The 14,687-nt window shown below is 35.7% G+C and overlaps 1 protein-coding gene and 1 long non-coding RNA gene across 20 annotated transcripts in view; one reads left to right on the forward strand and one right to left on the reverse strand.

The window, feature by feature from the left end:
- Positions 1-7,240, reverse strand: part of LOC118763109 — a 23,137-nt gene extending 15,897 nt beyond the window's left edge. Inside the window, exon 1 of the long non-coding RNA XR_004998863.1 lies at positions 6,940-7,240. This is a non-coding gene — a long non-coding RNA (uncharacterized LOC118763109). The remainder of the gene's footprint in view (positions 1-6,939) is intronic.
- LOC115211116 (kinesin-like protein KIF13B) overlaps positions 1-14,687 on the forward strand; it is a 772,943-nt gene that overhangs the window by 503,909 nt on the left and 254,347 nt on the right. For all 19 annotated transcript variants that reach the window (XM_036502438.1, XM_036502452.1, XM_036502447.1 and 16 more), the window contains 2 exons: positions 9,830-9,941; positions 11,074-11,286. In XM_036502438.1, the coding sequence (XP_036358331.1) occupies positions 9,830-9,941; positions 11,074-11,286 (325 nt within the window). The remainder of the gene's footprint in view (positions 1-9,829; positions 9,942-11,073; positions 11,287-14,687) is intronic.

Here is a 14,687-nt window from a genome sequence, read left to right on the forward strand (position 1 = left end):
CCTTTTCATTTGTTCTTATTTGTTATTCTGCAGCTCTATAATCAACGCATCATCATCATCATCGTTATCATCACTGCCACCACCACCACCATCTGATTTTATTACATGTATATTTGCCTGTCTCTTCTCTTCTGACAGACTATTATTGTTGCCATTATAAGACAATTGCTGTCATATCTGTCAGACCGTTATGTGGAACACACTCTGGACTACTGCATGGTTCACTTCCATTGAAAGCCAGTCAAGCTACATGCAAACTGGACTGATTCTTCTCTTAACTAAAATGTTATTGACTGTTTTACTACGTAACTACAATGGAACTCGTTCGAAAATATTTTGAAATGCCTCCATACTTCAGAACAGCAGAGATTTTTCAGTTTTGAAATTCAAGAGTAAGGGATGATGATGATGATGATGATAATAATAATAATAATAATAATATGAAAGAAGATACATTGACTTTGACAATATCTTAACTGTATATATATATATATATATGTGTGTGTGTGTGTGTACATATGGCAGGCAAGCCTTGGAGAAAAGGCTGATTTTAGAGAAGAAGAAGAAAACGAAGAATCTTGACAATTATTTTTATTACATAGCGATGACTTATCTTGTAGTAGAATAACAATTAACATATCAAACAGAAGCACGCAATATATATTTATTCGAATGTCAAGAATCTGAAGCTAACAAAGTTTTATCAATAGGCAATGTTAGATGGTTTTGTTTGTTTTTGATTTATTTATTTTTGTTCTTCGGAACTTTTTTTTTCTTTGAAAATAATATGCGGTGCATGTATAGAAGTAGAAAGTTTATTTTATTTTAGTTTAGTTTCTTAACATTAACCAATTCATTTGACAAGCGACTTATTTGAATATATACTAAAATAGGTGTGTGTGTGTGCGTGCGTGTGTTGTTTTTGTTTTTTGCAATACTTGACTCATAAATCTTGTGTTGTCAGCAAACAACATCTTTGACTTAACCTTCAGTTATTCAAAAATACAAACAGACATATTACTACCAAACTACCAAACATATATATAGGTATCTTTTCGAGACGTGCATATAATGTAAATTTTTTTTTTTTTTTCTCTGAAATTATTATTCATGCTTAGCATATTTGTATTTTGCAAATATTTCTCTGTGATATCTAATAGTCATTCTATAACAAAAGCATTTGCCAACCAACTATGCAGTATCTATTTGGTTGTCTGACATCATAGAAATAGCTGCTGAATTTTCCATAAAAATCATACATTAATATAATAAATGAAGGAACACACTGGATAATGTAGTAGTACTATGTCTGGAAACAAAATCATCATCATCGTTTAATGTCCGCTTTCCATGCTAGCATGAGTTGGATGATTTGACTGAGGTCTGGCAAACCAGATGGCTGCACCAGACTCCAATCTGATCTGGCAGAGTTTCTACAGCTGGATGCCCTTCCTAAACGCCAACCACTCTGAGAGTGTAGTGGGTGCTTTTACATGCCACCGGCACGAGGGCTAGTCAGGTGGTACTGGCAACAGCCATGCTCAAATGGTGCTTTTTATGTGCCACCTGCACAGGGGCCAGTCCAGCAGCACTGGCAACGACCTTGCTAAGGTCGTCATGTTTGGAGCATCTTTGATCTTAGATTTGCTCAATCAAGCAGGTCTGGTATTTAAACAGCAACACCTTGTTTTAGCTCTTCTTGTTATGTCACTTTCGTTCTTTTATAGCATAACATTAAAGATCTGTATGATATAGGCACAGGATTGGCTGTGTGGTAAGTAGCTTGCTTACCAACCGCATGGTTCCGGGTTCAGTCCCACTGCATGGCACCTTGGGCAAGTGTCTTCTACTATAGCCTCGGGCCAACCAAAGCCTTGTGAGTGGATTTGGTAGACGGAAACTGAAAGAGCCCATCATATATATGTGTGTTTGTCCCCCCAACATCACTTGACAACCGATGGTGGTGTGTTTACATCTCTGTAACTTAGCGGTTCAGCAAAAGAGACTGATAGAATAAGTACTAGGCTTCCAAAGAATAAGTCCTGGGGTCGATTTGCTTGACTAAAGGCAGTTCTCCAGCATGGCCACAGTCAAATGACCCGGAACCATGTGGCTGGTAAGCAAGCTACTTACCACACAGCTACTCCTGCGCCTATACTGTGTATTTTAGTATTTCATTTCATTGTATTATTTACTCAACCTGCTAGAAATAGCAGCCAAATCTCCTTCATTTCCAATCCTACCATCTGAAATAAAGAATGTCACGTTAGATAATATAGTCCTGCATAACTGTAAAAAGACATGAATGTCACAGCTGGAGTGCTTCTAGTCATATGTGTGCTCAATCAGCAATATCTCAAGGGTGAAAAAAACACTTTATTTTACATTGTTTTACATCTTGTTAAGGCAGCGAGCTGGCAGAATCATTAGCACGCTGGACAAAAGGCTTAGTGGTATTTCGCCTGTCACTGCATTCTGAGTTCAAATTCTCCCAAAGTCAACTTTGCCTTTCATCCTTTCAGAGTCGATAAAATAAGTACCAGTTGAACACTGGTGTCAATGTAATCGACTCATTTCTCATTCCCTTCCCCCAAATTATTGCCCTTGTGGCAAAATTTGAAATCATTATTTCACATCCTGTTATGTTATAGTGGTTGTAATATTTGATTATATTAACTGAATATTTTATATATAAATTCAACCTGACATCATCTTAATGTACATTTATCTGATTCATTCACTACATTTAGTCTGATGATATTTAAGAATAAAATAAATAAGATACTGTGGTTCCCTTGACGAAAAAAATTATAATTAGCAATCAAAATTACTGACCCAAATTAGACCCCCCATCTCTGAGATTGAACACCTATGAAATAGGCCATATGATATTTTAATGAATCATTATGTTTGCATTTTTGTTTTTTGTTTTTGGTGGAGGTGGAATGGACTATTTAAATATTTAGATTTATTGCTCAATAAAATGATATACTCCTGCCGACAGCTATGAAATTAATAAAATTTAATTATTTAACATAAAAATCATAAAAATCACTGCATCATTAAAATTTTTGTATGTTGCAAAATATCGAATACATTTCTCTATATAATAGTTATGAACTGTGGAACTTATCTGAATTAATGATAGACTTTTACAATTTTAGCACTTGGCTGATGTATTTCCAAAATATACAATTTATTACCCAAAATATATCTCTATCATTAGTGATTAAATATTGTAAGAATGATTGGAAGTCTGAAATATTAATATAAAAATAATGAGATGCTTTGCTGACAATTTGTGTATTTCTAAAATTTATATTGCTTATGTTTGCCATCTAAACATGGTAAACTCTTCAGTGTGATATTCAATTATTAAAGCAAACAGTTTCGTTTGGGGAGAGGCCTCTTTGCGACAGCTTCACTTTCTAGAAAATGGCATCCAAACTGCATGCACTTTTTCTGAGTCAGAGAGAAAGGTTGTGCCCAAGTCCTTTGCATGGCCTCCTAGACCCATGAGACTGATAATGTTATTAATGTTTCTTTTGAACTTTTGTAAAGCAAACATCTGCAGAAAACATTATGAGAAGGACTGGCTGTAGTTATTGCACCAGATTAGAGTGGCATGAGCCTACCCAGATCCAAAGAGCAGAGGCCGTTATAGTAGTAGTAGAGAAGGCAAAGAGAGGAGACAGCATCGCTGTAGACCAGAGGTTGGATCATGTCTGTAAGTGACTTTATGTCAGTCAGTTGGGCAGCACTTTTCTTAATACAGTCTAGGATGTGACCTTAAGTAAAAAGATGAACACACTAAATAATATAGTCCACACATACAGTGTTTGACAAAGAAATGATGAGATAGTGGTCATGGCTGGAATGCCTCTGATCATATGTCTGCTCAGTCAGGGTTGACCTTGAAAAAACAATGAGCAAAATTGATGTTTTTGATATGAAGATAAAAGCAATAATATCTTGTAAGAGGGAACTACTGGAGATTTAACCTGTTAGCATTCAAACTAGATACATTCTATCTATTTTATGTTGAAATTAGTCAGATCTACCCTCTGCCATCTACACTATAATGTCATTCTAAGAATAAATAATTACATTATCAATATCTCAAATCTATTGGGCCATACCATAAATAATGTGGTATTTTTCAATTGCATGAACTAGAAGTTGGAGGGGAACAGGATAAACTACCTGCATCATCTTGCTATAAAAGCAGGTAGTAATTTTACCTTGTTCCTATTCTTAGTACAAGTTTTGAAGATTGCAGTTCAGTTTTAACAATATTTTCAAAGCTATAATGGAAGTGACTAAGGAGCATATTCGGCTTATTTTGCTTTGAGGTCAATAAATGCAACAATGCAATGGAAAGTGTGAGGAATATTGATGCTGTATATGGGGATTGGACAATAAGCGTAAGCCTGTGTCAATGGTGGTTCCAGAAATTCTGAGCCGGAAACTGCAGCCTAGAAGACAAAACTCATCCTGGAAGATCTGCAGAGCTTGACAAGGCTGTCCTAGTGGAACAAAATCCCATTGTAACTGTTGAGGAACTAGCAGAAAAGCTTGGATTTGGTCATTCAACCATTCATCAACACCTGCATGCCATCAGAAAAGTCAGTAAATTGGGTCAATGGGTTCCTCCCAAACTATCCAAGTGTAATCGCGTGCAGAGAGTGAATGTGTGCTCTTCTTTGCTGTCACATCTTATGAATGAACTCTTTTTGGACCGAATAGTGACTGGTGGCAAGAAATGGATTCTCTATAAAAATGTCAAGCACCAAAGATAGTGGGTGGGGAAAGAGGGGAAACACCAGCATCCCAGGCAAAAGAAGGTCTTCACCCATGTAAGGTGTTGTTATCTGGTTGGTGGGATATGGAGGGTTTAGTCCTCTTTGTATTTTTAAACCCAAACCAAACAATAACAAAGGAGATCTACTGTGAGCAACTTAAGTCAGCACTAGAAGAAAATCAACCATCTTTGGTTTCAAGACGAAAGGTGTTCTTCTATCAGGATAAAGCTCAGCCACATCTAGCAAGGATGACATTCCTAAGGCTGGAGCAGTTTGAATGGGAAACGATGCCCCAGATATTGACCCATCTGATAATCATTTATTCCTCAGTCTTCAAAAAAAGTTGACAGAATTTTGATAAAAAATCCTTTTATTTCTTCATTATTATTAGCACTTTTCTTCCTTTGTAGAATTTGTCAAATAAGGAATGAAAGCACTAATAATAATGAAGAAATAAAAGAATTTTTTTCCAAAATTCTAAAGAATTTTTTTTTCTCAATATTCAATTTCTGTACATCATACCTATCTCTCTCTCTTACTCTCTCTCTCTCTCTCTCTCTCTCTCTCAATATTAGCAACTGGGAAGCAGTTGCCAGCAACCATTGAGATTGGCGACTACCGTAAAAGAGGGAATACAAAGGAGTGACAGAGAGAGAGAGAGGGGAGAAATGGAAAGACAAGAAAAGACGTCAACAAGAAAGTATGACATTACAACCAGCCAGGAACAGTCTTCGCTACATTTGCGGAACCTGCCAGAGGGAGTGTTTGTCCAGGATAGGACTACACAGCAACAGCAGGAAATGTATTAGGACATGATATGTAAAAGCCGGACTAGATATTTTATGCGCAACTCCATTGTCTCCCGAGACAAAAAGGATGCCAACAAAAAATATATATATATATATATATATATATATTATATATATATATATATATATATATGTGTGTGTGTATATATATACATACATATATATATATAATAGATTTATTAGTTGTTTAATCTCAGGTCAGCCTTTGATTGAGCAAACTGCTTATGATGAAAGGCACTCTGGCCATGAGCATCCCTGTTCTTAGGTGGCATCTAAGACTATCATTTATGTCCTACCTGTTTAAGCTGATGGTGTGGTATGACTTGAAGGAGGTATGGTTGCTATTTCTGGCAAGTTTGAGTTTCCATATTGATACTCCATTGTTGGCTGGAGAAGAAACAGCTATGTTCTGCTTTACTGCAGTTATTTTGGGGTTTTTTGTGCACTTTATGCAGTCCTGAATTAGTTGAGTGACAAAGTGATGGTGCTGTAGAATTTAGATATGTTTCTAGTCTGATGTGACCGTGCTGTTATTATTTTGCTTGTATGTTTAAGGAAGGTAAGGTGGTTAGAGAAAGAGTGTGTGTGTGTGAGTATGCTAATAGCAACCTAGCTCACTTGTATATTTTATACTTCAGATATCAAATATAAGTTAAAGGTTCTAAGAATTAAAGTGATATTTTTGACTTGTTTCCCTTTAAGTAGTTATTGTAACCCATAAGGTGTAATTCTACAACCTTCTGGATATAGATCAGCTGGTTCTTTTCACAAGAGCAATCAAGAAGATAATTTAATTATTTATGAATTTAGTTTGAAATTGGGAAAATAAAGTTTGAGTTAATGAACTTGGACATGGCTAGGGTTTTTATTATGTCTAGGAAATGACTGTACTTGATATTTATGAATAAACTGTGCAGTAAAAAAAATCTATTTTGTTTTGAATATATGGATTAGAGGTTAGTTATTTCACATAGACTGGCAAGTGTGACCAACATAGAATTTGAGATCATCGATTAATGTCTAACCAGTATTAGATTTATCATTAATCAAAATATGCACATACTTAATGCTTCAAAGGAAGCAGGCACCACAGAAATGGTAAATGGCTTACAGCACAAAAGAAATCACTTTAAACTTGCAAATACAATATTCTACTAAGTATAGAAGAGGATGTATTACAGGGTAACCCCCCAAAACAGAACGCATAAAATTTTATCAAACCCTGCAAACTTTGGCCTGTGTATAATCATTCCCTTTGCATAAAAGTCATGTTCTTTTCAAAATATGCTCTAAATGGCCTCCGCGGCATTGGAGGCACACTTGCATACATAATAATAAAAGCTCAATAGGGTCTTTTCGTCCCTTTAAATAATTAAAGCTTTTTCACTATAAAAATTAATTTCTAATAAATAAAATAGAGACAGTTAAATTTTCGTCAAACCATTCATTGCAAAATTATCAATTACTTGAACACATTCCTCTTTGGAGATTTCCCTGATTTCTGCTGTGATTGCTGCCTTCAGTTCACCAATCGTTTGAGGGTTATTCTGGTAAACATTATCCTTGAGATACCCCCACAGATAAAACTCTGGGAGGGGTCAAGTCCAGTGACTGTGGTGCCCACTCAACACCACACTTCCTGCTGATCAGTTTCTCCTGAAATCGCCCTCTCAGCCAGAGTCATGTGATGCGTGGTGGGTGGCCCCGTCTTGCTGGAATCACTGTTCATCTCAATCTATCCCACTGCATCCTCCCAGTGATGCCCAGAACGTCTTCAGCACTTCCACATATTGCTCCATATTTGTGGGTTCTGTTTTTTGGTGGGGCACCCAATACATAAGATTAATTTTGAGGATCTGAACAGAAACTTTGCAATTAAAAAATGTTGTACAAAACTTCTCATATACAAAAAAGGTGGAAGTATAAAAAAATAAATATTTTCCAAAATGTCAGTTTATTCTATGGTTTATTAATGTTTATGTTTTGAATACATATATATGGGGGCACAAAAATCTTTTTAAGTGCTATGGGTCTTAGTCCAGCCCTGTGTCTAACAATTCTTTAATAATTAAATGAACAGCATGCTCTGTATTTGATAGCATAAAAGACAGACATACCAGTGTATTAGCTGTATTTCAATATTGGCAACACATATTCAGGAAAAAATATGTAATGCAATGAAGGATATAATATAGGTCCTGAGGTGACTTTGTTTTAAGCATATTTTTAGCAAAAGAAGTGCATCTTAGGTGCCATCAAATACAGTATTTTTATTTACACTGCTTCAATAGGTACATTTTATGACTTAACCTTTAGCATGCTGTAGGAGCATCATGTCACCATACAAGGTTTCTCTCTTCTCAATGTGACGCATTGCACCTGAAGCTGCAGGGGAGAAAACTCATATAGTGACATGATGTGCCTAAGCATGCTAAAGGTTAAATATACACAATACTTGCCTTCCACCTTTGTGAGAGGATGTTACCTATGTATCTACTACTACACCTGTTCCTCTGAACTATCAAGCTGTATCCCACTTCTACTTAAATCCACTTTGAATTTTGTTTTGTTTCTCAGTAGGGTCATTATGCCAGTAATAAACACATGCACTGGTTCTATTTCACTTTTATTATTATTATTAGTCAATTTGTTAACATTTAACCAATTAACTCCTGTCACTCAATTAGATAAGTTTGTTAAAGACCTTTTGTCACCATTTGCAACCTCATCACTGACATGCTCTCTCTCTACTCCAGGTCAGTTTTCATGTCTGTCAGATTCCACACTATACAGCTCTCTAATCTGTCTTACCTAAAATCTCTCTCTTTCTCATTCCTAGTCACTGTTTATAGGCAGGTATTAATCTACAGTAGTTGTTCAAGTTGAACATAAACTTCATCAGCCTGGGGAGTTTGTAAGGGTCATGGACACCCTCCTCCTCTCTTTTGTAACTAAATTTTTAAAATTTAAAATCAAATGTTAAATTTGCCTTTAAAATGATAGTGATGATAGTGATCATGAGTCTTTTAGCATTCCAATGCATATATTCTTCTTTTTTAATATTTTTTCTAATTAAACGGTTTTAAGATCATAACAAGAAAGTAACATTTGTGTATTAATTCTAATTATGCACCAGCCTCAACTTGTTAACTTTTTTTTTATAACCTGCTAATCAGTGCAAAACTCAAGCTGGACATATTAGGATATGAAGAGAAGTTCTTGCTTTATTCTCAGTCCCGAGTGACTGACTAGAATGAATGTTCTCTGCTGTTAATATTCCTCTATTTTCTCTGTTCTTTGCTCAGTTATTACTTTACTAATTCCGATCATAGAAAAAAAATCAAATGTCTTATGTAATTATAAAAAAACTGTGTTGGCTGTAAGAATCAAATTATTTTGTTCTGTACTTTTATAATCAAGTGACTGGATAAGCCTAATCATGCAACTAGCCATGAAATAAAATTGATTTCTTTTGTCAGCGCAAAAAGATCTGGTCTTCTGTTTCTGTTCTGTGAGAATAACAACTAGAATGTTATTTCATTCATGCTTTTCCATAAAGCATGTCAACATGAATCAAATAACTTTTACCAAGAAATTACAACTTTGTCTACACCATACTCTGAATTATCCAGGAACATGATCTGAAATTGTACGGGTCAATAAAAAAAAAAGTTAGCTAAAGGAAATAAACAGTCATCCATCCATCCATTTTCTCTACCCACTATTCTTGGAAATGTCATGGGAGTAGAGTCCTTGGGCACTTTTTCTGCATGGCCCTACCAGAAGGAACTGTCATTACACTTTTCAACTGGATTTCCAAGCGTAACCAACCGAGACTATGGATATTATCCAGCCATCTCATTCTTGGTCAACCCTAGGCCTCCTGCCAGCTGGCTTGGTTTGAAGAATCCATTTACTAATTCTCTCCTGCAACATACTGACCACATATCTCCAGTACTGGATTTGTGGTCCCTGAATGCAAAGTAGCAGCAGTTTGACCTGGAGAGGCACTCTGATCTTTGAACTATGCCTCTGTGAATTAACACTATTCCAGAGATCCACTTGTATTCATGATCACATACTTTTGGTAATTATCTCATTACCACAGGTGAGGATAGGTAAAAAGAGTTTGTCTTTTTTTTGCTCCTCTTTTGAGGATCAAACTTTAAAGCTGGCACATCACTTTAAATTCTATTTCTTTTTTTAATTATTTTCCAGATCCTTAACAACACTTGGTCTAGTTATATCAGCTTTAGCTGACCAAGCTGCTGGGAAGAACAAGAATAAATTTGTACCATACCGAGACTCTGTCCTGACATGGCTTCTAAAGGTAATGTCTATATGTCTATAGTTATTGATTCTACTATTCTGTTGGTATTTTTTCTCTCTCTTTAAATTTTCTAAGTAAAATTTTAAAATAATTTCATGTTTATTATTTACATTTGACGGATATTTGTCCTCATCTTGTTTGTTGTTAACGTTTCAGCTGATATATCCTCCAGCCTTCATCAGGTGTCTTGGGGAAATTTCAAACTTGGGTTCTCATTCCTAAGGTATTTTTCGATGTTGTTGTTGTTGTTATCGGCAGCGGCGGCGTCATTATCATCATCATCATCATCATTATTATTATTATTATTAAGGTCACTGCTTGGAATCTTGGAGTTAGTAGCTCACACTCTTAGCCACTACGCCATATGCCTGTGGGCTACTAACCCCAAGATTCCGAGTTCGATTCCAAGCAGTGACCTGAAGGATAATAATAATAATAACATCGAAAAATACCTTAGGAATGAGAACCCAGGTTTGGAATTTCCCCAAGACACCTGATGAAGGCTGGAGGATCAGCTGAAACATGTTAACAACAAACAAGACGAGAACAAATATCCGTCAAATGTAAATAATATACATAATTCCTCATCTCTTAAATATAGAACTGAATTTCATGCTTGTTCCATTACTTTGAATCTTATTTTTCTGCAAAATTTAATGAAAATTTACTGTCATAATATATATATATTTCAAAAAACATATTGGAAAGAATTCTCTTGATACAGTCTCAATATTTGAAGAAAGATTTTCTTAAATTAAAAATTATTAGTTATGTAGAAGAATCTTAGAAAAATAGAAATTTGTGTTTAACACTTTCTCTGTTTACAGCTTTTCAAACACACGTTATGGGGTAATCTGTACATAGGAAGTTGTGTTCTTTGAGGGGTTTTTTTAATTCAAGAAAATCTGTCTTTATGTATCATCATTATCATATATATATTTACTTTCTGTTAACTTTGGAGAAAGGTTGAATGAAGTTGAAAAAACTTTGATAAACATGAATAGCCTACAGTTTTATAAGTTTATTTGAAGAGAAATTATTTTATGTACTAATGTACTAATGCTATAGCTAACCTAAATAGATTTACAGCTAAGAAGCTGTCATTGTGCTAATATGAGTCATATCTTTACAGGACAACCTTGGTGGTAACAGCAAAACTGTGATGGTAGCTACTGTGAGCCCAGCGGCAGATAACTATGAGGAAACACTTTCCACTTTGCGTTATGCTGACCGTGCAAAGAGAATTATAAACCATGCTGTGGTAAACGAAGACCCCAATGCTCGTATTATTCGGGAGCTCAGAGAAGAAGTTGTTGTATTACGTAACCAACTCAGCGAAGCTCAGGTAAAGATTTTCTATCACTACACATGTGGTATATTTGTACATTGACTTTAAACTTGATATATAATATTCTGTTACTCGTTTTCAGTTAGTGGACTGTGATCAAGCTGGGTCACTGTCTCGAAGAGTCTAGTTGAACAAATCTACCCCATGACTTATTTTAAGTGTGATATTTATTTTGTCAGCCCCCTTTTTGTTGGACCACTAAGTTGTGGAGATGTAAAAATACTGACAATAGTCATCAAGTGGTGAGGGTTGTGAGGACACACATACACAACACACAACAGTCCCACACAGTTCCCATCTACCTAATTCATTCATTGTTTGGCCCAAGATCATAGTAGAAGACACTTGTTCATGGTGCCATGCAGGGGTTGTGAAGTGAACTGCTAAACCACACAGGCATGCCTGTTGCTATTAAGTCCATATTTCTGCCCCAGTTGTGTTTTTCCTTACCGCTATTTTGCAGAAAATTTGTTGATATAGGTGCAGGCCTGGCTGTGTGGTAAGAAGTTTACTTCCCATCCACATGGTCAAGGTTCAGTCCCTCTGCGTGGAACCTTCAGCAAGTGTCTTCCACTATAGCCTTTGGCTAATCAAATCCTTCTGAGTGGATCTGATATATGGAAACTGAGAGAAGACCATTGTGTGTGTGTGTGTTTGTTTGTCTGTATGTCTGTTTCTTTATGTCTATGTTTGCCCCCAATAATGCTTAACAACTGATGCTGGTGGGTTTATGTCCCCATAACTTAGCAGTTCAGCTAAAGAGATTGTAGTAGAATAAGTACCAAGTTTAAAATATAACTATTGGGGTTGATTCATTCGACTAAAATTCTTCAAAGCGGTGCCCCAGCATGGCCACAGTCTAGTAACTGAAACACATAAAAGATGAATTAGAAAATCATTCGATGCAAAAATTATGACTTCCTATCATGTCAGACTACGAAATATGTGGGTTACAGTTCGGTTCTATGTAACAATGAAATGTTGTTTAGCCTCAAGTTAGCCCTTATTGAGCAGATCTATGACTGAAAGTGTTCAAGCTGTGAAAATCTCATTATTGTCTAAATTATACTTAAGATTCCATTAATACACATTTGATTACACATATTCTTTCATTTCTTGAGATGGTAGATGTGGTTTGCAAAAAATTCAGCTGCTGTTTTTAGCAGTCATGAAATGTGAATACTGAATGTAAAAAAAAAAAAACATTTAATCTAAAATAAAGTTGATTCAAAGAAAAATGGGTTTATAGGAATTATTTGTATCATGGTAGGATTCTGTATTATTCACATGATATTATCACATGATAATCAATAAAAATAGACAATGAGATCATCAGTCTCATCATTTAGTGTCCACTTCTTTACATGTGCATGGTTCAGACAGAATTTGTAGTAGATATTCTACAGCCAGATGTCTTCCTGTTGTTGACCTTCACCTGTTTCCAAGCAAGGTAATGTTTTCCACAGAATACAGGAAATAAACGTCAATTGTATGATGATGATGCTTGCTTACAACCATTGAGTGAGGTCAAAAGACTAGGTTACACACACACATACATGTATGCACATGCACACATACATACACATATATAAAGATAGATAGATGCCATGTAAAAATCACTCAGTATACTCTGTAAAGTGGTTGGAGTCAAGAAGGGCATCTAGCCATAGAAACCATGCCAAAACAGACAATTGGAGCCTAGTGCAGCTCTCTTGCTGGCCAGCTTTTGTCGAACCATCCAGCCCATGCCAGCATGGAAAGCAGACATTAAATGACGATATACATACATACATATATATATAGTAAATCTAAAAAGAACAAACACAAAAAAACAACAACGAAAGGACGTGGTACATGTAATGTACTACCATACGCTCAGGAAAGGAAAGAGAGATGGTTTAACATTTTGAGCAGGCGCTCTTCTTTGGAAATAGAGGAAAGTCCAATAGAAGGGAAGACGGAGGAAGTAAATCGCCTAGTTTCCATCTACCAAATCCACACTCAAGACAGTGGTTGGTCTGAGGCTATAGTAGAAGACACTTGCCTAAGGTGCCTTACAGTGGAACTGAACCCAGAACCACATGGCTGTCACACAGGTTTATTAATCACACAGCCATGCTTTTGCCATGCACTGTGTATCTAGGATTATGTTGCATAATAACTTGCTTTTTTGTCTGTGGTAGGGTGTGCTTAAGCTACTGTCAAGCAGGCCAAGCAACCATTTAGAGGGGCCCTCGTTAGCTCATAATAACATTAAAAGTGGGGATTTGTGCAGTGTTGGCAATCGTGAGATTAAGTGAAACTATTCTGAATAGCAATGAAAACCAGGTTGTGGACTTGGCTTTGGCAAAAACTTACTCGAACGGCATGAGCATATCTGTTCTTGAAGAGTATAGATAATAAAACATATAACAATATTATCTACATTTGAAGTATAGATAATATATATGAATCACATGAATATTTACATTCCAGCTATTTCTTATATTGTGGATATGCAACCAAAGCGGTTTTTTTCTTCTTTTTACCTTTTAAAAAAAAACAGTGTTTTTAAAGATTTTCATGATCAAGCTATATTTACTTGTTGGATATCTATATTCTTAACAGAACACAGTATCTCTTCTGCTTTTTTTTATCCTCTTTTTTTTTTGTTCTTATTTTTATTACCTCTCCCCTCCCCCTTTATGTATTTTTCTCTCTCAGCACCAAGCCCAGTTTTATTTATGCGCCTTGTGCATACAGTTTTTCTTTTCCTTTTTTTGTTATTTAGCTATATTTACTGCATCATCATCATCGCCATCATCATCATCATCATTATTATTATTATTATTATTATTATTATTAATGATTATTAGCTGAGACATGCAGGGGAAGATGTTTTAGTTCCATTGAGCATAAGTTGCTTTTTATTATCTTATTGTAATTTGTATCATATTTAGTAACTGGATGGAATCTTTTATTGTCTTTTTGTGCGTGTGTATGCATGTGGAACATCTCCCTTATAAAGCAAAGAGTTCCAGTTATTGTTCGTTGACAAGGCAGGTCTTCTTCGTTTGCTTTTCTACACATGGCAGTAGAAGTAGAAGCCGACTCCTCCAGCGTGAGAGGCTGCAGCCTTCTATCAAGAAGAGGGTAACAACAATAACAACACAATGAGCAAGAACAAAGCAATAATAACAAACATGATGTAAAGCCAATCAGGGAGCTACAACATGATTGCTTCTCTTGCTAGAAATTGCAGTCAGTTCTCCCTGAAATCAGATCCCACTGCTGTAGTCTTAGGTACTTCTAAAACAAACATCAGTTTGTTATACACACATCTGTGAAAAGTAATGAAGTTTGAGATACAATATGTCTCAAGAGAAAGGAGAGACAGGATAAACACAGCTGGAACATAT

The sequence above is a fragment of the Octopus sinensis genome, linkage group LG4 (assembly GCF_006345805.1).
Source record: "Octopus sinensis linkage group LG4, ASM634580v1, whole genome shotgun sequence".
In the NCBI taxonomy this organism is placed as follows: Eukaryota; Metazoa; Mollusca; class Cephalopoda; order Octopoda; family Octopodidae; genus Octopus; species Octopus sinensis.